This window comes from Neodiprion fabricii, chromosome 5, assembly GCF_021155785.1.
Source record: "Neodiprion fabricii isolate iyNeoFabr1 chromosome 5, iyNeoFabr1.1, whole genome shotgun sequence".
Classification (NCBI taxonomy): Eukaryota; Metazoa; Arthropoda; class Insecta; order Hymenoptera; family Diprionidae; genus Neodiprion; species Neodiprion fabricii.
The window spans coordinates 3,304,959-3,328,371 of NC_060243.1; the positions used below are offsets into that span (position 1 = coordinate 3,304,959).

Below are 23,413 nucleotides of genomic sequence, written 5' to 3' on the forward strand. Positions count from 1 at the left end.
TACCGAAGTAAATTTTTTATTTTTAAATTCATAGAATTTCCAAGTCACCTAGGTGAGTCGCTTTTGAGCCAATCTAAATTCGATACAATACAAAATGCTTAGCAAAAAAAAAAAAAAAAACTGGTTTCCCCCTTTTCTACTTACTGTCAATTTTTCTTTAATTTTTTACCAATGTCAGCAGGATCTTACTGCAATATGAATAAAGATGAACAAAACTGCTGAAATAATGAATTAAGATACATACATAAGGTTTTAATTTGGGGACAATGGATTGTAACTGATTATGGTAGCAAGAATACATTCACACCCAAACCCACTTTGGAGTTGTCATGCCAAAGTTGAAGGTTTCTGGATGACCATAGTGAGGCTCGTTTGGAAATGTTCTAGTCCAATTAAATGCCGGAATTTTGTTAGAAAAATTTGGCCCTGAATAAACCTGGAAGTTCTCAATTCCATCTATGCCAGCTGTGACAATTTTAGCGTCGATAACACCAACAGGGAACGGTTGGGCATAGAGATCACCTCTGAAAGCGAAAATTTCTACTAGATCGGTACCCGATGTCATGCTAAAGTTGTTAAAAGCAGCATGGGCGTCTGGAACGTGACCGTGCAATAGATCAGCGATTTTGCTTGCTGTCGTTATATTTGCCAGTTGCCTTGCAATCTCATTACTCCTAACGCTGGCAGCATCACGTGAAACACCAGCGACCTGCCGAATTTCCTTAAACATCGGCGCCCCAGTGCAGGACACAAAGCCAACATTAACAAAGTCCTTCGAATAGTCAACAGCATGTGTTATGCTTGGAAGCTGTTCAACCAGCCAAACTGAGTTTAGCCGCGGATCAACAGCTAACCATTGACGGCTCGCTGTTCCACCGTTGTAAAGCGCCAAATGTCTGGACCAAGTAAGACCGTCGGTAGCAAGACGATTTGCTGACATCACCCGCACTGCAAGCATTAACTGTAAGGAATTACATTTTGGTTCATTTTTGTCCATAATTTGTACAAATATCGATACTGGTGCGGTAAATTTCAACTTTACGCACCTGATTTTTCAGAATCGGCTGACTCCAAATACCATGATCACCAATCGCCAGAGGTGTTCCCGCTACTAAAAGTTCTCGACCTTCATTCTCAATAATGAAATATTCATCCTGTGATGACAATGCTCCAGGATATGATGTCATGACGATCGATCGACCAGGTACCACCTGAGAATTTTCGGATGGGGAAAGATGGTACCCTAAATCGTATCTTTTGAGAAGCCTCAACATTTTGCCATATCTGTAAATACAATCTTGTGTTATCTTGGGATATAAATGATAAATTATTATTCTTCAGCAAATGATTTTAAATTAACTATCTGCCATACGTTGTACATACTCATATTAATCCATGCTGCATGAAAGTATAAATAATCGAGTTATATACGCGATTTTGTCATTGTAACTACAGACGTCATAATAATAATGATTTTCGTAGATTTTCCAGTCATGCGACAACTCTGATTTAAAACATTTAAGATTCTCACGGTGCTGCGGTGTTGTGTGCCAATGTGATCTGGGGTTCTCCATTGGTTTTGTTGAACAACTTGAGAAAGGCCATTCCTGCAAGATCTGCATTGACTTTCGATTTATTGACGGTGTCATCAAGATAAGGCAGATCAGATGCCATGGCGAGCCACAGAAAATCTTCAGATGGAATTTCCACTGTCTTTCTACTGCGACGAACCGCAAACTTCCAGCCAGCTTCCATCCCAGCAAGTTGAGTGTAGAACAAACTTACCTACAATTTCATGAAATTTATGTAAAAAAAAAAGGATATCATTTTCAGCTTTTGCACGTTTTTTCACTGAAGGGTTTTCAACAACGGGCTAATATTTAGAGAACACACCATGTGCCAGTACGGATCCTTGGCTGCCAATACTTCAGCACGCTTTCGATGGTATTCCCGATTTTCTTTAAGATGGTGACGAATTTTTTCACACATCGATTCTTGTGTGGAGCATGGCGCTTCAATTGTGTTATGCCAATGGTGATGAATTAACTGCCAAGTCAAGCTACCCTCCAGAAGGCCGGTGGAGTATGCCTGAACCGTATCTGGATAATCTTCAGAAGATTTTATCTCGATGACTGACCAGCTGAAATGAAACATGGCACAATGTGATCGTTTTCAAATTACTCTAAAAATCCCATACTTTTCTAAAGAATATTCTATTAGTGAAGACAATAATGATCAAACAGCGTGTGTCTGTGAATAGGTGTGATATTGTATGATATCTACCCTGTATGGTGTATTCCGGTTCTATAATATGCACGAGCAGCGCCAGTTGGAATAGCTTCCAGATCATTTCCTTGTCCCCAAAAATCTATTCTGTATGCTCCATTCTGTTTCCAGGTAACGGTTGCCGCGTACGTACCATCGTTCTCAACACTAGAACGATAATTAAAATGTCCAATTACCTATAGATCTACATAATCACACGCGTTGTAGAAAACAAATGTGTTTACAAACTTTGCAGCACTGTAGAACTAGAAAGGGACTTAGACTTGTTAAAATACATTTGACTATGCGGATTTTACTTTCAATTTGTGTAAGCCTTTTGAAATTTTGGAAACTTTGATGTTTTGAATATTTAGATGACGAAGATGAACAAAAACAAGGGGACCTTGTATATACGTACTGCCCAAACTCGCCAAGGATGATGGCCCCTATGCCCAGGAGGGCAACGGCGCCAAGTATGTATGTGGAAATGCGAGTTTGCAGCCACGAGGCTCCGACCACCTTCAGCATGGCTCATTAGTATAAGCAACACACCTTGGTCCAAAAGGAAATTAAAAAAAAAATCACAGCACTGCGTTCTCAACCCATCGATTACAAGCTTTGACGCCCAGTCGTGGCCTCTTCCTTTGAGAAGTTGCCTCCGTAGTTCTCCTTGCGGCTGATTATACTCTCTGTGAATCAAACAAATGTGCGATGGCAATCGTTATTTGCTTGGCCAACTCTAGTTTTTAAATCTGATTGCATCGAAATTTCGGATATTCCATATTTTCGTTGTAAAATTGTCTAGAATTTTCAGCATATAATTCAAAATTCAACTGCCATGTACCTGATAGATCCCTAAGACGCAATAATTATTACTTCTTTCTTTCTGCAACGGATACCAATTCGTCGCTTGTTTCACCATCAGTGCGACTTGCGAGTGTGTGCAATAAATACACAGTTCGGCTAAAAATTTATAATCCTAATCTCTATCACATCAAGACGAAATCTAAATGTACATTTCAATATAACTGAAGTTTTCCCAAGTTGTGTCTAGAATTTGAAGCATCATACCTTATTAACACACGCATGTTGCAGCAACTAAATGTCTGGACTATTTTATTTTATACATTACATAATTGGGTTGATATGAATAAATAAATAAATAAACAAATAAATACAAATATACTGAATTTTTCCCGAAGAATCAATTGACCGTTATTCTTCCAGAGTCTGTTACTTGCCTGCCGAATTCAAAGAGTGAAAATGAGAGACGATGGAAAAATTACATATATAAAGACAACTGTCCACTGCAAACCAAATTTAAGAATGCGTGAAGACAATCGTTTGAAATTCAGGATAGGAAATTATGCTCTGGTCTATTAATAATTATATCACGATTTCGTGATGATGGAAGAAGGCAATTATTATTAAGAGCTTATTCTATAATAAGTTGAAATTTTCGCGTTTAATAAATGAAAAATTGGTATAAATCGATAAAGCAAATATTGCAATCCTATAACCGGCTATCAATTTATAATTAAACTCGATAAAAATAAATTCTCACACTGATCGAAGTAACAGACGCGATACGATTCCGGAGTTCTTTCGAGCCGTGTTATTTCTATTCGTCCAAGCCCGAACGAGTGAAGATCGTAATGAGAGAGCCGTATTTGCGATATATCCACATTGATCGTTATACAAATATGTACACATGCACACACTTACGTATATACAAAACGTACAGGGGTAAGTGTATGCATGTACGTCTGGCTGAGGTGTTCTGCATGAAGGTATAATGAATATATTACAATCTTCTCCGTATACTTATACAGATAACGCAAAAAATAGATGTAGAACACGGTTATACGGGTAGATCAGGTATATACTTATATATCATACATTGATGCATAACGTATGTAGACATCTACTACACGGGTATCGTTCTACTAGATTGACCGTGATAAATCGGCTTATGTAATATCATATACTAATTTTTTCGAACACTAAGCGGCAGGAAGCGACTGCGAATTATAACTACTACCGCATGCGTATAACGTACGCGTCACGGGGGGTTAAAAATAAATACTTAAATATGTAGTACTAATTGACCTCAGATACTTCTAAACAGCTTTAAACGAATTTACAACTTGTAAAACCTTCCTGGAGCCTTCAGGCCACGTGTAACTGCGATACATAATCTTTCTTATTAATGTTTCTATGCCTTTTTTCTCCCTTTCCTGTCCACTTCCATATTTCTATATTACCTTTATATTTTAACCGCAACGCAGACGATAATTAGTGTACAAACAAAGCTATAAGCCGTACATAACAATTCTCGAGAAAAATCGTATTATGTAAAGTAATACGAGGTTGAAGTTGCTGTAAAATTGTCGTTACGAAACATTGGGGGAAAAAAATTCCTTTTTTGTTAATATTACAATGATTTTTAAGGAACTAAAACTTCCAAATATGAATGTGTTTTGTTTTATTACGGTTCACGGAATTTCAGACAATTCCAAAATGGTAAAATAACGGGTTTCCCTCAGCATGAATCGTTACGATAACGTTACTAACTTCAATATGATATGGCAATCGGGTATATCATCTTTCGCGTAAAATCGGGTTTACATTTAAAATAAGCAGATATAACGTATGTAGAGTTTGAAAATTATAGTTTCCTTCCTAATTAGCTTGACGGTGTACCGTGATAAACATGTTTATACATTTAAAGAATCTCGGAAAAGTGTTTACACCTGTAAGCAAGTTGGACAAATTCATTTTCAAAAAATAATTTTCGTTTGTAAAATACGTGTGCCCTGTGTGAAGTCAGAAATTATAAGCGCGAAATTTCGCAAGTAACAAAATCCACAAGTCAATCCATATATCAGCATTATATTTGACCGTTGAAACTGTTCACGTTTTGTATGAAAACTTTTCTCATCTCGTATGTATATCTCTTTCTGTTTTCGATGTATGCACTTAGGATCCTCGTTCTGCAATTTCGATATAAAAATCATAATCTGACTAAAACCTGTACCGAATAATTTTACACGTAATTTATGTACTTCAATTAATTCTAACCATTACCAACGATCTGTGAATTACGCACACGCCGGTGACGTAACACGAATTTTTGTAAATAAGAATGTGATTCAACACTGATAACAAGATACCTACTGAGTATAATTTCAACCAAACATGCATGATGACGAACAGCTTCACGTGATCGAATTATCGGTTATAGATTCTTGCTCATTCCTAAAATACTATAATTCGTACATCATTACTCTCGAATAATACATACACTGTGTCGAAAATATTTTCCAATCACACCGATACAACAATTATTGTATCTGAAAAAACCAACACACGTGTATTATACCTGGAATAAAATTGATCGATCGTGAAGCTCTCATTATACACAAATATAGTAGTACGAAACAATCGCGTGGTGTAATTTGCAGTTGAGTCAATTGATAGCCGATGTAGAACGACTACAGCTATATAATCACTAGACTCACAATAAGTTACCACTAACGGCGCGTTGCCGATAAATATATTCTGCTTGCAACAAAAACGGGTTCGATTCAAAGTCACGTATTTATACTTATAAATATAATATATATATATAATACGCGCGTATTTTATATACCGTACGATTCGCAACGTTGCTAATAAATACTGTACATGTTGCAAAAAGTGAAGACAACGTGTCCGTTGTAGATCCCTGTAGAAAAAGGCATGCAAAAATGTGTTTCATGATTGCGAGAGCAAAAACTTTAGCCTACATAATAAGCATGATTTGCAAAATGCAGAGGACTGCACATTACAACTGTTGCCGAGAGCTAGGAGACTCGTCGCGAAAAGAAGTCTGCGCGTGTAAATATAATGAAACATGAAAGTTTTTCAAGGAGACTTTATTGACTGATTTCTTCCACTTGACCAGACGCGAGTCGAACGTGTATTAAGTATAACTATAAGTAAATACGTATGTTGTTTCATTCTATTTCTACGCCGTCGCGTCTCGACGCGCAGCACCAACATGCATAAATTTAGAACGGCGATCGCCGACGAATAAAAAAAAAATAAAAAAAAAAATAAAAAAACATACCGTTGCAAATGAATAGGTACTAACTTCTGCCAAAGTACAGTTTTCCACCTTATCTTAAACCCCTCGCGTAACGGGTTTAACCCTTTGAGTCACAGATTATTGTACCGAGTCAACTTTTATAACATAATAGTTTTTGCTTTTGGGGTAGCTGATTACGAATCTGAAAGCAGATTTCGAAAATTCAAAGTGGTGAATCCAATGTGGTGGAGGAAAATTTCAAATTTGATCAAATCCGGTAAAACACTCTATGCAAGGGTTTTCGGGGTAACTGATTGGATCCGCCATACTGAATTTTCAAAATTTGATTACAGATTGGTAATCAGCAGCCCCAAAAATCTATGAACAGAATTTTTTTTCCGGATTCAATCGAATTTGAAATTTTCGTCCGCCATCTTGAATTTACAAATCCGATTTTAGTTTCGTAATCAGCGACCCTGAAAACTTTTAATTTATATAAAACATTTATACGTGTAGAGGGTTAACTTTCTCGGAAATAAATTATTCCTTAAATTTTCCCGATCTTTGTCAATCGAATTTGTTGTCAACAATAATAATTTACATTACATCGCAACAATTACTCTCGATTATTGAAAACCCACTAGTTTACTATCAGGAATAGCAAAAACATCGTAAAGAAATATGTTTAAAAGTTCTCTAAATATCCCAAAAAAAAAAAAAAAACTATGTAAAATAGGTGGTAAGAATACATATCAATACGATTCAATTTCGCCATTCGATGTAAATATATGTATACGTTTTTTATATTTTATCGCGGGAGTAAATGTTTGAGGAAAAAAAAAAAAAAATTATAACCGTGAGAGATAAGTGAGCACTGATCCGTCTGCTTGATAAAAATATCAGCATCTTTTACGAAGTATTTCACCTATAATATTGCCAGTTGTAAGAAGAGTATAGGAGAGGATTAATTTCAATGACGTAGCCGCAATTGAAACCTGATTCTATTTTTAGCATGTGGACTCCGAAGGCTTGCCCGTACGGTTAATTATTATCTATATCACACCATGTTTAAGATGAAATGACATCGGAGTCACAACTATGACGATTAGACGAAACGTGATTAGATTTCAAGCGGTTAACGCGTGCCGGGAGTTCAGCTTCCTCCGCTTTGTATTTCGCTTATTATTTTCCGAGTGCATCAACCGGCGCAATGCAACGCGCCTGTCGGCTCGAGACTTTGGCCCTCAGGAGGTCTCAAGGTGAAACGTTCGGTCGTCTGTCGGTCAGCTGGTTTGGGGGGCCGCTATTCATGTATGACGTGATTCGAGAGCTTTGACTCCACGTGAATAGGTTACCGACGCGTCGTCTAGCGCCGGACGAGTATTCAAACGAGCTTTTTCAAATGGTAAGCGAATCGCTTCGCGTTTAAAGGATTACATATGCAAAAGTGTGTTGTATTGCAAGTAAGCTAACACGACGTAAGCTTACAGCCTGTTAGATTACGCGCTGCTTCGTCCCGCACATCAATTAAAGAATCAACTAACAAGTGGAATAACTAAGAAAAAAAACTACATTACTAATTCTTAGCGTTACGCTTCGAGTAAATAACATAAATGGTTCACAATTACTACCCATATTATATTACCCGCGAATCATTGGATTAAAGAAAATTCTATCTACACAGTGACGCGTGATCTCACGCGTGACTCAACGCCACGTGTAAAATTGATGTCACGAAGGTTAACGATTACAGTATTACACGGTAACGTTTAACTCGTTGATCGAAAAAATGATGACACGATATACACATACAACAGTTTTAAATAAATCCAAAACAGAAACGTGAGAAAAATTTTTACAAATCATCTTTCATTATTCTCTTACATATATAATACACAGTAATTCTTTTCAATTTAATCTTACCTAAGGGAGTCGAAGTTGTTGCTGGTCACGCGCAGAGACAAGGAGAATCAATCGGCACATAGAGATTACATTCCTCACGCAAGAAGTCGGTCGCGGGATGTGCCTCCAACCGTTCACAAGTTTCTCCGACACTGACTGATGCGAGACGCGGAACGAAGTTTCGCTGGAGCCGTCTCCCCCCCCCCCCCCAACGCTAGACAACCCGCATCCCCTCCTTGTCGCTCCCCCCCCCCCCCCCCCCCCCCAGCCGCTCGAACCCGCTGCCATCCCCTCCTTGCCGCACGCCGCCGACCTTCTCGGTTGGCAACGACGCTACGCGGTAACACGGCCCTGATATGCCGTGCCGATGCGACGCTGAACGAGACTTGTCGACAATCTATGTGATCGCAAATTTTTCACTGTTTCACCGTCCGACGTCGTGTGCTGCAATGTTACATTCATACGTAAACGAATAACTATGCCGGCAGAAACTTTTTCTTATTTCTAGGGAGGCAATGATGCGAGGCGAGGAAGTTCAATGTCTTCTGACAGGTCTCTTCTTTTTCCTCTTACCATTGACAATGCGAATTAGACGAGATGCGTTAATTGACGTGAGAATGCGATTTTTTTTAAATCGAGAATTGTAGTAATTTTACGTCACGGGGATTCCCCGAATAACTGTTGATATTTAGTAACTTTTCAGACAATTTTTTTGGGGAGATTATTACGGTAAGGTTGTTTTCCCCGACAAACACACACCTGCGCGTATCTGAACGATCCTTGTTGTCACAACGCGGAACTTTAAAGTATAAATTAGTAAATTATTGAGCCGGTTGTAGGGTTTTGAAGAAGGCGGGACGCCAGATACGTATCATACATTACATACATTATACATGTATCTTTAGTTAAGTCAATAGAAATAAACGGCTCATGCATGTATGGCGTATGATCTTAATCGATCTTAATTATTCCACTGTAACTGGATATTTGTGTAGTCAGTGCGACGTGTTTGTATGTACGGATAACCTGAATCCTTGATCTTCGGCAACTTGTATGCACGAATTAGCTATAAAAGTACAGATATATGTTTGCATTTGCATACATAAAAAATGTGTAAAGAAAAATACAGTTGATTTTCACAATAATGCTTGCGAAAACATTCAAGTCCACGCATAGGTATGTATGCAAGCAAAACCGAAAGCTGTCGTGTCGTCGTGTTTATCTCATTCGATTCGCTTGCTAATCGCTGCCAACTAGCGCCTGAATGCGTGTTAAGTTACAATAATTCATCTAAGCGCGATTGATCATTAAATATAACACATATACCTGATTGTTCTGATCGATTACCGATGCAAATGTAGCGGAAGCAAATAATATTTGATTATTGGATACTGTATATGTATGATATGGCTTTACGAATATCTATAAGTATAATATATTTTCCGCCGCAGGCGTTTATTTTTGCGTTTTTAAATTTAGCAACCGACTATCGTACTGTATAAAAAAAAAAAAAAAAAAAAAAAAAAACAACATTTATTTGGCAGCTGGTGCTTGAGGATAGTTTGTTTCAAAGTTGAGTAGTTAAGAGGAAATCTAGTTTCTTTTTCAATAATTGGAAATGCTAGCACAACAATGCAATACGTGTGGACGCAGATCTGTTTCTATATATACACGTGCATACATATAAAACGTAGTGTCAAGCATTGCGTCACGTTGCGAAACACTTTATGACACAGTAGCAGAGAAGATTTATGTATCTTTGCAGTTCAATGTTTGTCTTTCCCATTGATATATTCAGCTGCATGTATGTTTACACCTATACATATATAATAAATAAATTGGAAGCTGTCATCCCCTATCGGATTGAGAAGCTAACGTGTAATCTTGAAAAGATCTTGTGATCTATATGTGTATACGGCAGCTGTATAGATGACTCTGTATAACGGAAACGAAATTCATAACCGAGGAATTTCTTGATTGCGGTTTCTTAAACGTCGCGTCAGCCCGAAGGAATGCAATATCACCCCGTTGGAATGTGCCCTGGGGTCCATTGGCAGTTCGTACTTGCATATTATTCACGGCACTCTCCTAATGAAATGAGGTCGAAACGTTCGGGAGTTTCATGCTTTCACGCGATTCAAACGCGTGGTAGAGGAGGATTGCGCGCTATCCTTTTTTCACTTCACCTTCGCCCGTTTTAATATTGCAAAATCGTATAAGCTGCCGAATCTCAATAGTTAGAATTTCAGCAACGCTTCAATCTACGTACTAACGCAACTCCAACAATATCAGTTATCCGGGTCCGCAAAACCTCGTCTAATCGACTCCTTCGCTTATCGTTAGCAAAGCGATCAAGCAATCTTCGCGTAATTGGAGTTAATTTCATGGTTGATTACATTGATGAAAATACGTATAACCATGACGAGTCGCGTTCAAATTGTTATTGCTCGCGATGATTTTCAACAAATTATCCAGCATTTTCAACTTTTAGTAAAAAAAATATTAGGCCAAATTTATTAATAATACAATATAACATATTTATAAAGGCCGAGGCTTGGGATACCTTCTGGATAAAAATCGCTGAAGATGCGCGATCCTGTAGAAGCGCAGGCGTCCGCAGGATCTGTATCCCCGTCTTCGTCGACGTCCTATACATTGTCGGGGTGGAAATACGCTCGTCGGATGCGCGGCAGTCTTGAGTCTCGTTTCGAACTTGGTACCGAATACGAGGTCGCGATTCCCAACGCCGAAGTTTGCTCTTTTCATAAGTCTAGCTGCATCGTCTTACCCAGAAAATAAGTTAGAAAATAATTAATCTGTTACTCGCGAAGTATATCGATCACTTTATCAAAGTATCACGTCCCGCATCGCAAACATGAAAATGTTATTCTTGCTGCTTCTCGCTGTAGGAATTACGACGAGTCTCTCCCAGTCCAATCATGGGCAACCAGCGATTGAAAATACCATTAAACTATCAAAAAGAGGGACGGAAAGCAACCGCGTACATTCGATACCCTTGGGTTCCGATGTGACGTTTCACTGGAGGTGCATTTTTTCGACCTGCAGTAAACCGACCGACTCCGAAAAATACATCAAATTCTGATATAACATGACACGAAACATTTTTTTAGGGTCGAACTGACGGACGAAACGATCATGGTAGAAGTTCACTATGTCGGTGAAGATAACACCTGGTTTGCGGTTGGATTCTCTGATTACGGCGAGAAGAGCCCGGCTGATTATTGCATTTTGTGGTCAGGCTGGCATCGGGAAATAAACCTACAAGTAACACGTTTGGCTAGTTAGCCGATTTTTACCCAATATCGACGTTACTTTTTCTATATATTATTGCATGAAATTCTTCCGGACGTACAGTAAATATTTTCCTGCAGGACGTTTGGGCGGATGAAGACGGTAAAATAAGCGTCGACGATCAACAAGACTGCAAAGACTTTTTATGGAAAAAGCGGGGAAATGTGACGAAATTTTCATATACAAGAAAATTTGACACCTGCGACAACGAGGACTACGTTATCGAAGTATGACCATCACAATTGCCGTGATACAAACAAAAGTTTTATATCACTTGTAAGAATTATTCGATGTCGACGGATTTATACATACTACCCATCAGGATGGGACGACGCACATTGTCTGGTTGAAAGGCGAAGGGCCCTTGTACTCCATCGCGGGTCTGCAAGTCTCCGACGCCAAGGTGACGGGGATGTCCAGGGCTCAACTACCCAGGGTGGTTCACCGCGCAGCGCCGGTCCCGAACGACGCTTGGACATTAGAACTTTTGGCAAGCCAGGTCAAGGTACCCAGCGATGAAACGACCTACTGGTGCAACGTTCACAAGCTTCCCTCCTCCTTGAGAGACAGGTAGGCCAAGAAACAAATCGAGAGAAAAGATGATATTATTTTCGACTCGTTTCGACCGTTTCCAAACCCGTCTGAACCCTTCTGATTTTTATGCGTTCATTTTCACGCGTTTTTACCGTTTCTGTACATACCTGAACCCGACCGATTTTTTTCTAATCAGCATCGACGGTTGCCGGACCCGCTCGAACTAGTCCCAGTTTTTTCCGGACCCGCCCGAACCTTCCTGAATTTTTTCCGATCCATGTCGATCGTTTCTGGACTGGAATAATGAGATATTGTATTACGTGCGTTATAGTGATAATGCGATTGATTTTTGTTCGACAGGCACCACGTCCTCAAGTTCGGACCGGTGATTCAACCGGGCAATGAGCACCTTGTTCATCATATGGAAATATTCCATTGCGCTGGGCCCCCCGAAAGATCTATTCCCTCATACGCCGGCCCGTGCAATCATCCCGATCGACCGGAGGAAACCAAGGTGAAGTACAAGATTCGTTTCTTTTATTGTAGCTCAACGATTTCTTTGAAATTTTTCGACGAGATTGGTGTCCAGGTGAAAATTTCTACTATTACGAATTTTTACAGAAATTGTAACATTTTGTATTATTTCTTATAAAATTTTAAATATGCATAGTGTTTCCCAAACAATTGGTGTCTTTTGTTAAAAATTGTAGTAGCTTGTAGATTTTTTACAGAAAAAATACAAATTTTGATGAGAAATCTATAAGTTTTTATGAGAAACTATGCATATTTATAATTTTGTATGAAAATAATTTTTTTCACAAAATTTTATACACGAAATCGCCCAATTTCCCTAAAAATTCGTTGAATATCGTAGGAATCATTTTCATCAGGGTGGTCGAAGTACTGCGGCATTGATGAGCCTTTTTTCTTTTAGAAACTAGGCAAGTTGCGATCAAGAGATTCCAATCAACTTGTAAATACCTTTTATTTTGAACTGACCATCTTGGGCGATTGCAGGTGTGTCAAAAGGTACTGGCGGCCTGGGCAATGGGGGCGGAGGCATTCGTTTACCCGGATGAAGCTGGTCTTCCGATAGGCGGTGAGGATTTCAATCGCCATGTAATGCTCGAGGTTCATTACAACAATCCCGAGTTACATTCAGGCCAGGTAGATTCGTCGGGAATTCAATTTGTTCTCACAAAAACCCTTCGGAAGTACGATGCGGGCGTAATAGAGCTCGGTCTTGAATACACGGACAAGATGGCAATACCACCCGGGCAGGTAAGAATTTATGTACCTTAATTAGCCTGAAGTTTCGATCGATTAGGTTTGATTAAAAAATAAAGATGTCACGGATACTCGCGCGATGTTTAAATTAACTAAGTGGCATATCTTATTCTCTTGGGCGGCTCACCAACCACAGTTTAAATAAATTTACTACTGAACAATTTGTGACTTCAACTAAAAATCTGCGTTAAATTGAATTCTCGATCAAACTTGATCGATCGAAACTTCGGAAATATAAAAATCTAACATCTCAGAATCTATTTCTACACACGTCGCATATACCAATATTAATGAATTTGCCGTTTAGGAAGCCTTCACTCTTTCGGGTCACTGCATAGCGGAATGTACCGGAGTTGGTTTGCCCAGGGAAGGAATAAAAATATTCGGGTCTCAGCTTCACACCCATTTGCTCGGTACGCAGGTCGCGACTCGTCACGTAAGGGACGGAATTGAACTACCGATACTGAACCACGACAATCACTACTCGACCCATTTTCAGGAAATCAGACTACTCCCCAAACCCATCACCGTTTTGCCCGTAGGTATTTCTTGGCGAAGCGTGTAATTTATCGCTGTTACTGCTATTATTATTATTGTTCCTTTTTACGCATCTCGATACTTCGTAACAAAAACATATAGATTATTGTACTCAGCACCCACTTTCAGGGGGATTCTTTGATAACAACGTGCACGTACAATAGTCTGAAGAGGTCCAACGTCACGTTGGGTGGATTCGCGATATCGGACGAGATGTGCGTCAACTACATTCACTATTATCCGAGTACGAGACTAGAGGTAAGTACGATTGTCGAACTTGCACTACATTGAGAATGCTAATAATATCTGTAACCACCGCAAATCGATCGTTAAATTGCGTAACTTATCCAGGTGTGCAAAAGCGCGATTAGCAGCGACGCGCTTAGGACTTACTTCCGTTACATGCGAGACTGGGAGAACCAGCCGACGTCGAACGCCAAGGGAATATCAGAGAACTACCACAGCATCGAATGGAACAGGGTCCGCATAGCAGCCCTCCACGATCTTTACATGGCCGCGCCATTAAGTACGTGGTAATGAAGCTGCGGCTTTGGTCAGGACCCAGGTTCACGGGACGATTTGGTCCAAGTTCCATAGCTGATCATTAACATTCTCTTTGGACGATGTCGACGCTTTCTTCCTTCCCGCAGGTATGCAATGTAACAGCTCGGATGGCTCCCGACTTCCAGGGCTGTGGGAAAACGCGGCGTTGACACCGATCCGGTTGCCCTTGTCTCCACCAGCTCGTGACTGCCTCGGTATCTACGAAAACGCATAATCATTACGGAATATAATTAGAATACACTTGAAGACTTCAAAGAAACGTATGCCGTAAAATAAATATATTATTCAGATTCATGTGTGAAGATGCACTCGTTGCAAAAATATGTACCCCATTTGGTCCTTGAATTGTCCTGTAAAATGCGAAAATGTATCAATAAAAGTGAATGTGATAAAACAGAAAATTTTCGTTCAGTGATCAGTTGAGATTTGATGTATTAAATTTTGAGAAGTTTCTATGTTGCAAAATTTGATAAAATTATTTTTTCCCTGCCGCAATTATTATCTGGCTTGTTTGTCGTGGATGAAACACATGCCAGGTTTAGGTATTTATAGGACGTTATCACGCTGAAGTAAATGATTCAGCTCGGACTTTCAGTGTAGGTGTATAAAAATATTGGTTCTGGGTAAACGATTCAAGGCAACAATACGTTTTCGTTTACAAAAGGAAACATGGGCCAAGGACATGTAAAGTGCGTATTCATGTGGAAAATTATTGAAGAGCTAACACGATGCTGAGACGTTTATAAAACTCGCTTTTTGTTTCCAAACGAGTGTGCACTAAAGTAAGAAAACGCGAAAGCACTCTATCAAAGAAGCCTGATAAAAGCAAAGTTGCCAAACGCCCCAGGAAATCCCCGAGGCTGCTCGCCTTCCCCTTATCAAAGTTTTGTAAACAATGCTTTTCATTCATCCAAACGATCTAGTTGGATGGAAAAAATCGATACATATATAAAAAACAACGGAAGTTGCGGAAAGATTATATAAATGATGTATATTGATACAATATTCATATCTTATATGTTTATATATAATATATAGATGTATAATTTGTCCGGTATAAATGTGTACATTACGTATTTCAGATCGTACTTAGCTACGCGATCTCGGCAACATTATCGTTACAAGATTAATCGATTGACTCTCATCTTATACCATAAATCCAAACACGAGTGTGTGTTACGTACACATATATATGTATATGTATGTAGGTATATATTACAAAATGACGGCCACGCCAATTGCTTATCTAGTTGTGATCATATAGTATAAAATTAAAAAATATGTAATATATTATACGGTATTATAATACACGGTGTATGCGCATTAAAAATTAGAATGAATTGTCTTTACAGATCTTTCTCTATCCGATTGTTTCCGTTTTTCTGAGTGTCTTCCTTCGATTTTATTAATAAACTTTTCTTCTTCTCACTAGCTGCGCGTAAACGCAAGACACCCAAAACTTTTGACGCAAAAAGAAAAGAACGGAATCATCCAAATTACACCCGGTACTCATAACTACACTACAAAACATTGTACACAACTGGTAGAAGACGCATGAACACTGGTTTTCTCTCGTTATTAATTAAATATGTACGTGAGAACTTTCACTATGACAAATACCTTTCTCGTACCTGGTAGTTTGTAAATAAAGTTTCGCGTATGGAATAATCAAATGGAGAGATGATGAAAATGATAATAGCAATAAAAATCAAAAGGAAGAAAACCACTACAAAGCATAAAATAGAAAAATTCTCACAAGCACACTTTGGCAGTATTGGCCGCAGAAAAGTCCATGGTAAAAAATATAATGTAGTATCTAATCATTTCAGATCGTCGTCGTGAAAAGACCTCACGACGCGTTTCATCATCATTTATCAAAGTACCTTCAATTTACCTTGTAGAAGCAGCCAAACTCGTTGCTCTTCGACTGCCAGTGGTTAAATATTCAATCCTGATATTACTAATTCGAATTATTTTATAATATTTATATAATATATTAGGATATAGAATTATGCGGCGTATCCGTATAACTAATCAAATGCTACATCATTTCCGTCCGTAATATAGATCGTATAAAAAAAATCTGTAAAAAAAAACGTATAACGAAACCCAAAAATACTGAATTCCTGTCATCTATCGTAAAGCGTCGATAGCGTACACGTCAATTGTACGTCGCCAATCTTGGACTAGAGTGATTGATTTTGTTACAGGTGCGTTTGAAGGAAGCAATATAAGATCCCGGCCTGAGCCATAACGTCAACAGTTCCAGCGGCAAGAGGGTCTCGACTCTTTGGATCCGCGCGGGAATGAGTACCGGGTCGCAGGAGTGTAGGTCCGAATACGGTAGCTAAATTGTGCAGGGACATTTTGTTCTGTGCCTCGTGTTTGTTGACACGAATCAAATGAGACAGGAGAAAGTCAATGACGGCTCTGTTGACAGGCGGCAGGTTTTCGTGGACTCTTTTTAAAGCAGCTACCCTAGTCATCTCTCCGGTCTGGAAGGCCTCAAGAAAGGCAGGATAAAGTGCGTCGGTGAATAAGGCTTCTGGCATTTCACGGAGGTAAAGTTTCAAAACGCCGGTTACTGAATGAACGTCCACCTGAAATTATGAATCGGATCAGCTGACTGTCCAACTGTAGATGCGAATTCATACTGTCACCAATTTACCTCTTTGAGAAGTTGCTCAGCTTCGTAAGCGTTGCTTTCGAATGATTTTCGAAGTTTGATTAAATCAGAAGCTGAACCGGACACTCTGTACAATCCGACTTCGCCAACTCCCCGTCTTTCAACTTCGCGAACACAGGCAGTCACTATGAAAGGAACGTCGCGTTTTTCTCGCCTGAAATAAATTGATGTTTACGTAAATTGATAAAAACCCTAGTCTAAACGTGTCTGTTTTATGTATTACTGACTTGCAAACTTGTTGAATCTTTGCACCAAACAGCCCTTGGGGTTTAGCGGAAGGTACTCTTCGTAGCGTTACTTCGCTTGGAACAAATTTTAGTACTACATCAAGCGTCGCAGGGCCTAGACTCAAGGCTCTCTCAACTTGTTCGGACTGAAGCCATGATCTACTCAGTCGCTGTGTACATTTACCTCTTAGTACAGCTCTCGAACCAAATTCTTCGTACAATAGAATCCTTACGTTTTGACTTCCTTCTAATTCAACAACGAAAGTCTCACCTAAATGGGAATCAACCAAATATTATGCCGTACCAACCAAAGTATCCTTTAATAGATAGTGCTTTAAAAATGTCATCTAGCATAGTACTATTGCAGTATGTACTAATGCCTGCCCTAATGGAACTATACGCACCCCAAGTTGGTGCTTGACCTCTGGCAATCCGACTTTTGGCCCGCTTGAAATAGTGGCCATAGCTGTCGACTTCCACCGTTACATAGAGATCCCCAGGCCTGTCCAATCCAGGAGGTGTGAGTCCGAGTAGGGTAATATGCAAATCACCCAATAAGAGACTTTCGTCTCGTCCCGAGCGTAGAAGGTAACTGCCCATATCAGTTTGCAGGTAAGTCCGGCAGGCAGTAACCCACGCCTGGAGCTCATACATGGATAACGGCAATGGCCCTGGAGGTTGGCCACCCTAACAATTGATTTGCCAGTATGGTCAGTGAAATTTAATTAATTCAATTATTTTGATTCAGAAGTATTTTGCTGTTTCAAAGTACCTGTTGTAACGCTTCAACAGCCTCGACCCACTGCGCACGTTCAAATTCGCTGGAGAGAAAGAAAGTGTACGAATTGTGGGCACGGTGTTGCCCTTTATGCGCAACCCGTAGAACAAGATTTGGGGAAGCCAGTACCAGCTGAGCCTCAAGTTCAGCCAATTTTTTCCGATGTTTTTCCGACCCTCTTCCACCGATCCTAATTCTCTTCTCATCGTTCTTTTCTTCCCATAAAATTTGGTCCCTTACCGTGCATGCCTGAGATCTATCTCGAAGAGAAATATATTATAGTTTGTGCATACTGTATAGTGCCGTAATAAACAAAAATAGGCATAAAACCATCTAATGATTAGGAAAAATAAAACTTGTGTTATTATGTGTTACAAAATATGTATACCTGAGAGCAACAACGTTTGCTGGACTTGTCTCTCGCGGTTCGCCACTATCTTCCGAGACGAGGGCCTCACCTAGAGGAACGTACCACTTCAGTTCAAAAGTGAACTTGTCTCTTCCAGAAGCCTTGTATTTTGCACAGGCAATAACGTCATTGAACAAAAATAAATGTCGCAATTTACGGTGCCCATCTGCAAGTTCGACGACAAACGAATTCTTAACCAGTCTTCTCTGGGCTCGGTCATGGCTCTGTAATAGTTAGAATCACATTAGGCTCATCAGGTATTTTGAATTAAATGTGATACGCAAAGGAAATTGGGTCAAAACACTTACAGGAAACATAGATTTTGTCTGAATAATATTAAATTCATCAAGAAAGTGTCTAGTCATTGCCAAGGCCTCGGACAATGGCGTGTGATCTGCGTGATTTGACGGCGTGTGCTTAAGGAGATCCTGAAATCGACATTTCCATGATGAATTCGTTTGATTTTACCGGAAATTGAATGAAAGACGACTACTCACGTGCAGTACTAAGGCATTCTTCTGAACACGGGCAACGGGCTTGTGAAGGAGATCTTCCAGGGAGAGTCCCTGTCCCTTAGGTAGGCCTTTCAGTCTAATATCTTTTGTGATCTGTCCAAATTGAGCGGAATTGGCACTGCATCGGCGCACAGTATCCGTGGCACGGGCATAATTGTGTAAGAAAGCTCCGTAAAGGCCAATGTTGCTTGCCATCACCTGATAGGAATACATTAAAATAATTGTCAAAATATTCATCCACCTCAATAAGGTATATCAAGTATGAAATAAAAAGTAGGCACCTTGAAATGCTCTCCAATCGTAGTTCGGGAATCCCACTTCTCCGACTTTTTTCGCAAACCTTCCAAAAAGTCTCTATGCAGCGCATGCAGCTCTGGAATTTTATAAAACATTGTGCCAAACTCCTCCTCCGAAATCACAGGCTGCGATGTTGTCAATGTAGCTCTGATAGCCTTCATATACTACAAAAGAAGACAAAAACGCACAATTTATTTTAAACCTGTCACTTTGACTTGTGAAAGAATGGATTCCCGTAAGGGCCTTTTCCAGCCTCAAAAATGGTTGAATAACAAAATGGTTCATATAAATACATTGAATAGATACATGCACGCTCTGAAAGATTAGTTCTGTACAGTTGTAACAATAATTTGGATGTTTAATAAACATGTATGCATGTGTTATACAGAGTGAGTTGCTCGATATATATCGAGAATGGGAGAAGCATAGTTAATGCAAAGTTCGCCCCTCCAGCCAATCAGAGAAGCTATGAGATCTCTCCAAATTAATATTACTCTAACATGATTACCTTTACCGTTGATACATACACAGAAACTCCGTAATTACTCTGTAATCAACCATCTGTTAGCATCATATAATGAGAATGTAAATCGGTTTGATCCATACATCACTAGTTTTCATATTATAAGTAACTTCTCTAGAGCTTTAGTGAAGTATGAATCGTCATTTCTTTGTAAATTACACTACACTACCATGCCACCTAATGCTTATATATCGTATTACATCTTATTTTATGTACAAGGATATGTCCCGTTAATCTTTAAATAAATAAATAAATAAATAAATAAATATATAGTGCTATGAATTGTGTGCGTGACTTCGCGTCAACTAAGCCCTTTCCATTCTCGACACATTGAATGACTCATCCTATATGATCAAAGTTGATCTTTGACGGGATTTTGGCTGAGAACTCATTATTTTTTGCAGTTCTCTCATTAATTTGTGAATCAGTGCAATGGAGCAGCACGTTCTTTTACAAATATGTGATGTAGTATGACGTTAAACTTTGTGTATATATAAATCAAAGTATTGATCCATTGCGCTAATAGAAAAATCACTCAAAGAAGTGCAAAAAAATGTGTTTTCAACCAAAAACCTTGAAAAAGGTCAACTTTGGATATGTAGCACACACGTACATTTTCATTAAACATCAACATTTTTCCTAGAACATCGTAAAATTGATTTTTTAGAACGCTTTTCTGCTAGAAAGCTATATATAATCTTTATTTGCACCATATTGTTTTTCGAACATTTCCGAAGCTGGATAAGGGTCTTTTAGATACCTATCTTTTTGATGATTTCTCAAAATATCTCAAATATGATTCAAATTTTACTGTATCATAAAATATCACCTGCAGCATGACGGAAAGACATTCTACATAAACAGCTTCACTGTCAACGACGGAATTTATGATGCACTTGACCATTGACGTTCGATCGTCATCTCGCTCCCCACCCTTGTCATGTCTTCGTGGTGTCGTAGGTGTGGGGGATTCTAAGCTTCCTTCACTCAAACTGAGCGGCTCTGCATCACTACTTCCTGTTTCATTGTCAGTGCTCAGTGCACGGAGTAGGATTGGGGGAGCCGGACTCGCACCCTCCTCGTCCTCGCTGTCCATAGCTGCCCTGTGCCTGGAAGAGATAAAGTTGTTTCAATAATGCAATATTTGCTTGTCAATATATGTGACTACAAAACTCCATACTGTATAAAATAGTCAATGTTGACATAATTGCTCTGGTTCCCAGGTGAGTCAGGGAGCGACGGCGGCCTTCGAAGAGGTACTCGATTACTATTAGTAAGTGGGGCAACACGTGCATCAATGTAAACATATTCTCCCGTCGGATCCAAAGCAACTGAATCATAGAGTGGCTCATCATCTGATGCCTCAGAATCTCCATCTTCGGCTTCTTCATTTATTGTATTCTCAGATTCTAGATAAACAACATGAAAAGTTTATAACACCTTTAAATTAAATTCAGCCTTAAATGTAGCCAAGCAATTTTCGAAGATACTCCACTAAATGAAAAAATAGAACAAAGAAAAACGATAAAAAATGTACCGAAGAACCCTACAATTATTATCGTATAATTTGTTATGTGTGCTATTTTAAAACCATACTTCAAGAATAAATATGTCTAGAACAAATGCAGTATTGACATTACTGAATGAAGAAATTGGTTGCATTACCTTTATCGTCGCCATCTTTGGTTACTTCTTCACTTTTGTCTTTTTTCGTACTACCAGTTACTTCGATAACGGTAACATAATTACTAGGAACATCTGGATTGCTGTTTCTCCTAAGTTCAAGCACCTTTTCAGGACTTCTTGGAATCTCGCTCCTGGGCCGTTTGCAAGAACTCAACGTTGAGCTTAATTCAGACACGCATTTATCTTGGAGCTTGCTTATATCCTCTCTTAGTGGAAGAGACGGAGCAGAGGATTCGAGGGCTGAGCGTAAGCCGGTTAGTTTATCGGAATTTTGTAAATTGTTTTCAAGATTTTCGTAACTATTTTTAATCTGGGCTTCAACTGCTGTTGTTTTTTCTTCCACAGCTGCAAAGCTTGGACAATTGGATAATTGTTTGTGACGCTCTACATCAGCTAACAGTCTTTCTAGATATTCTACATAAAATTCTTCCTTCTCAAGCTCCTCCCGTAGCGCAGTGACCTGTCAAGTACAGAGCGTGACAAATTTAATACTGATTGTGCATGCGACCAATAGCCAAAGCGATGACACTTGTCAAATGACAGAAAATCATTGTCTAAATGTGCACTGAGTCAAATAAGCCACGACGTTACTCACCTTTTGCTTGTGTTTCACCAGGTTGGCACGGACGTCCTCCTCCCAAGCGGCAGGCAGGGTGCTGTCCGGGAATCTCTGCACCCATACCCGTTGAAAGTCACCAAATACGCTCATCACTTATAGATGAACTATCTCAAATCACTCGGCCTGCGTACATCGCGCGTACGTCTGTATATACAAGACCCCCGCGATATGTTGCCACTTGGTGGGCGCTTTTCCGTGGAACTCACGATTTCCTCAAGGCAGACTGGGAATCTTATCGGATTCGGAGAAAATTGCCGTCATGAACGTGACGTGGGAACTTTGTAGCCCGCGAAATCCTGCTATTACTCAATTTGTGTACAGCGAACTGAATCCCAGTGAGCTGACCGCAAACGAGCAATCGGTCAACGATGATCCATCAGAAAAATCTTCACGACCTGCCCGACTAGTCGGCTGTCATCTTACAACACCTACGGACAGGGTATGGACACTTAGACCTCCCCTCCACTCCTTATTCAAGCGCAGTGGACCAGGGCCATACCACAACAATAAGATGTAAAATTCCCATATATTAAGTTTAAGTGGTATCACTGACATATCGAGGCGTCCTCTGGAGATTTGATAATTGGCTTGTATGAAGTTAATGTTAATGATAAACTGTTTGAAGGAGGTTTGATTATTGTTTGTAAGTATCAACAGAGGTCGTCGTAATCAACATGTACCAACTATTGGGGGAAAAAATATGAAATTCCTATAATTTTGTTAGTGAAAACTGTTATTATGTTGGCTATAGCCCAGTCCACACCGACGAATAATTTTCCTCAAAAACTGTTGAGTGTCCATACCCTGCCTACGGACGTCTTTGGTGAAACCCCCACTACGCAATAACGAAATCCGTGCCGGGAAAGCCACAACAAATTTGTCTGGGGAACTTTTCTTACGTTAGCCCACGGCACTCATTGAATTCATTTTTGATCAGATTTTGATTTTCTTGGGTACAATCGTAAATATTTCCGTTTACTAACGGTTATTTAGACACATTCCTCACTTTAAATACATCATAATCAACCGCTAGACAGACCCATGTGGCTGCAAATCATCCCTGGAGGATTCTCCGACTGAATGAACTCCCCGAATATAGAAGATTTTGTCCTTTTGCCTACAAAACTTACGAGTTACATGGGCCCGGGGCCAGATTCGGATTTTGTTTTCTCCGATGAAAAGAACATTTTCCGATTGAAGCTG

General features: G+C 39.5%; 3 protein-coding genes and 1 long non-coding RNA gene across 7 annotated transcripts; 2 read left to right on the forward strand and 2 right to left on the reverse strand.

Annotated features, from left to right (window-relative positions):
• Position 1: 1 nt before the first annotated feature.
• LOC124182106 (putative phospholipase B-like lamina ancestor) lies at positions 2-8,414 on the reverse strand. Of its 3 annotated transcripts, none has more exons than XM_046568930.1 (6): positions 8,258-8,414; positions 2,684-2,954; positions 1,894-2,140; positions 1,532-1,785; positions 1,047-1,284; positions 2-961 (listed from the first exon to the last, which is right to left on the reverse strand). In XM_046568930.1, exons 2-6 carry the CDS (start codon positions 2,791-2,793, stop codon positions 302-304), a joined length of 1,509 nt encoding a protein of 502 aa, XP_046424886.1. In that variant the 5' UTR covers positions 2,794-2,954; positions 8,258-8,414; the 3' UTR covers positions 2-301. The 3 variants fall into 3 exon arrangements, with proteins under 3 accessions (XP_046424886.1, XP_046424885.1, XP_046424884.1); XM_046568929.1 differs by lacking the exon at positions 8,258-8,414 and adding an exon at positions 2,284-2,433 and having other exon boundaries at positions 2,684-2,825; XM_046568928.1 differs by lacking the exon at positions 8,258-8,414 and adding an exon at positions 2,284-2,433 and having other exon boundaries at positions 2,669-2,810.
• On the forward strand, positions 2,123-2,830 carry LOC124182118. Its single transcript, XR_006870697.1, has 2 exons — positions 2,123-2,260; positions 2,640-2,830. It is a non-coding gene; the product is annotated as an uncharacterized LOC124182118 (long non-coding RNA).
• Positions 8,415-8,710: 296 nt separating the features above from the next.
• LOC124182105 (tyramine beta-hydroxylase) lies at positions 8,711-15,177 on the forward strand. Of its 2 annotated transcripts, none has more exons than XM_046568927.1 (10): positions 8,711-9,412; positions 11,368-11,521; positions 11,629-11,775; positions 11,871-12,118; positions 12,443-12,596; positions 13,100-13,363; positions 13,677-13,907; positions 14,036-14,164; positions 14,258-14,432; positions 14,557-15,177. In XM_046568927.1, the coding sequence occupies exons 1-10, from the start codon at positions 9,381-9,383 to the stop codon at positions 14,682-14,684; spliced, it is 1,662 nt and encodes a 553-aa protein (XP_046424883.1). In that variant the 5' UTR covers positions 8,711-9,380; the 3' UTR covers positions 14,685-15,177. The 2 variants fall into 2 exon arrangements, with proteins under 2 accessions (XP_046424883.1, XP_046424882.1); XM_046568926.1 differs by lacking the exon at positions 8,711-9,412 and adding an exon at positions 10,948-11,281.
• Positions 15,178-15,433: 256 nt separating this feature from the next.
• On the reverse strand, positions 15,434-22,638 carry LOC124182100 (active breakpoint cluster region-related protein). Its single transcript, XM_046568917.1, has 13 exons — positions 22,187-22,638; positions 21,571-22,051; positions 21,086-21,314; positions 20,735-21,014; positions 19,367-19,546; positions 19,068-19,283; positions 18,879-18,998; positions 18,550-18,794; positions 18,156-18,417; positions 17,788-18,070; positions 17,384-17,654; positions 17,139-17,310; positions 15,434-17,070 (listed from the first exon to the last, which is right to left on the reverse strand). The coding sequence occupies exons 1-13, from the start codon at positions 22,298-22,300 to the stop codon at positions 16,675-16,677; spliced, it is 3,249 nt and encodes a 1,082-aa protein (XP_046424873.1). The 5' UTR covers positions 22,301-22,638; the 3' UTR covers positions 15,434-16,674.
• Positions 22,639-23,413: the final 775 nt, after the last annotated feature.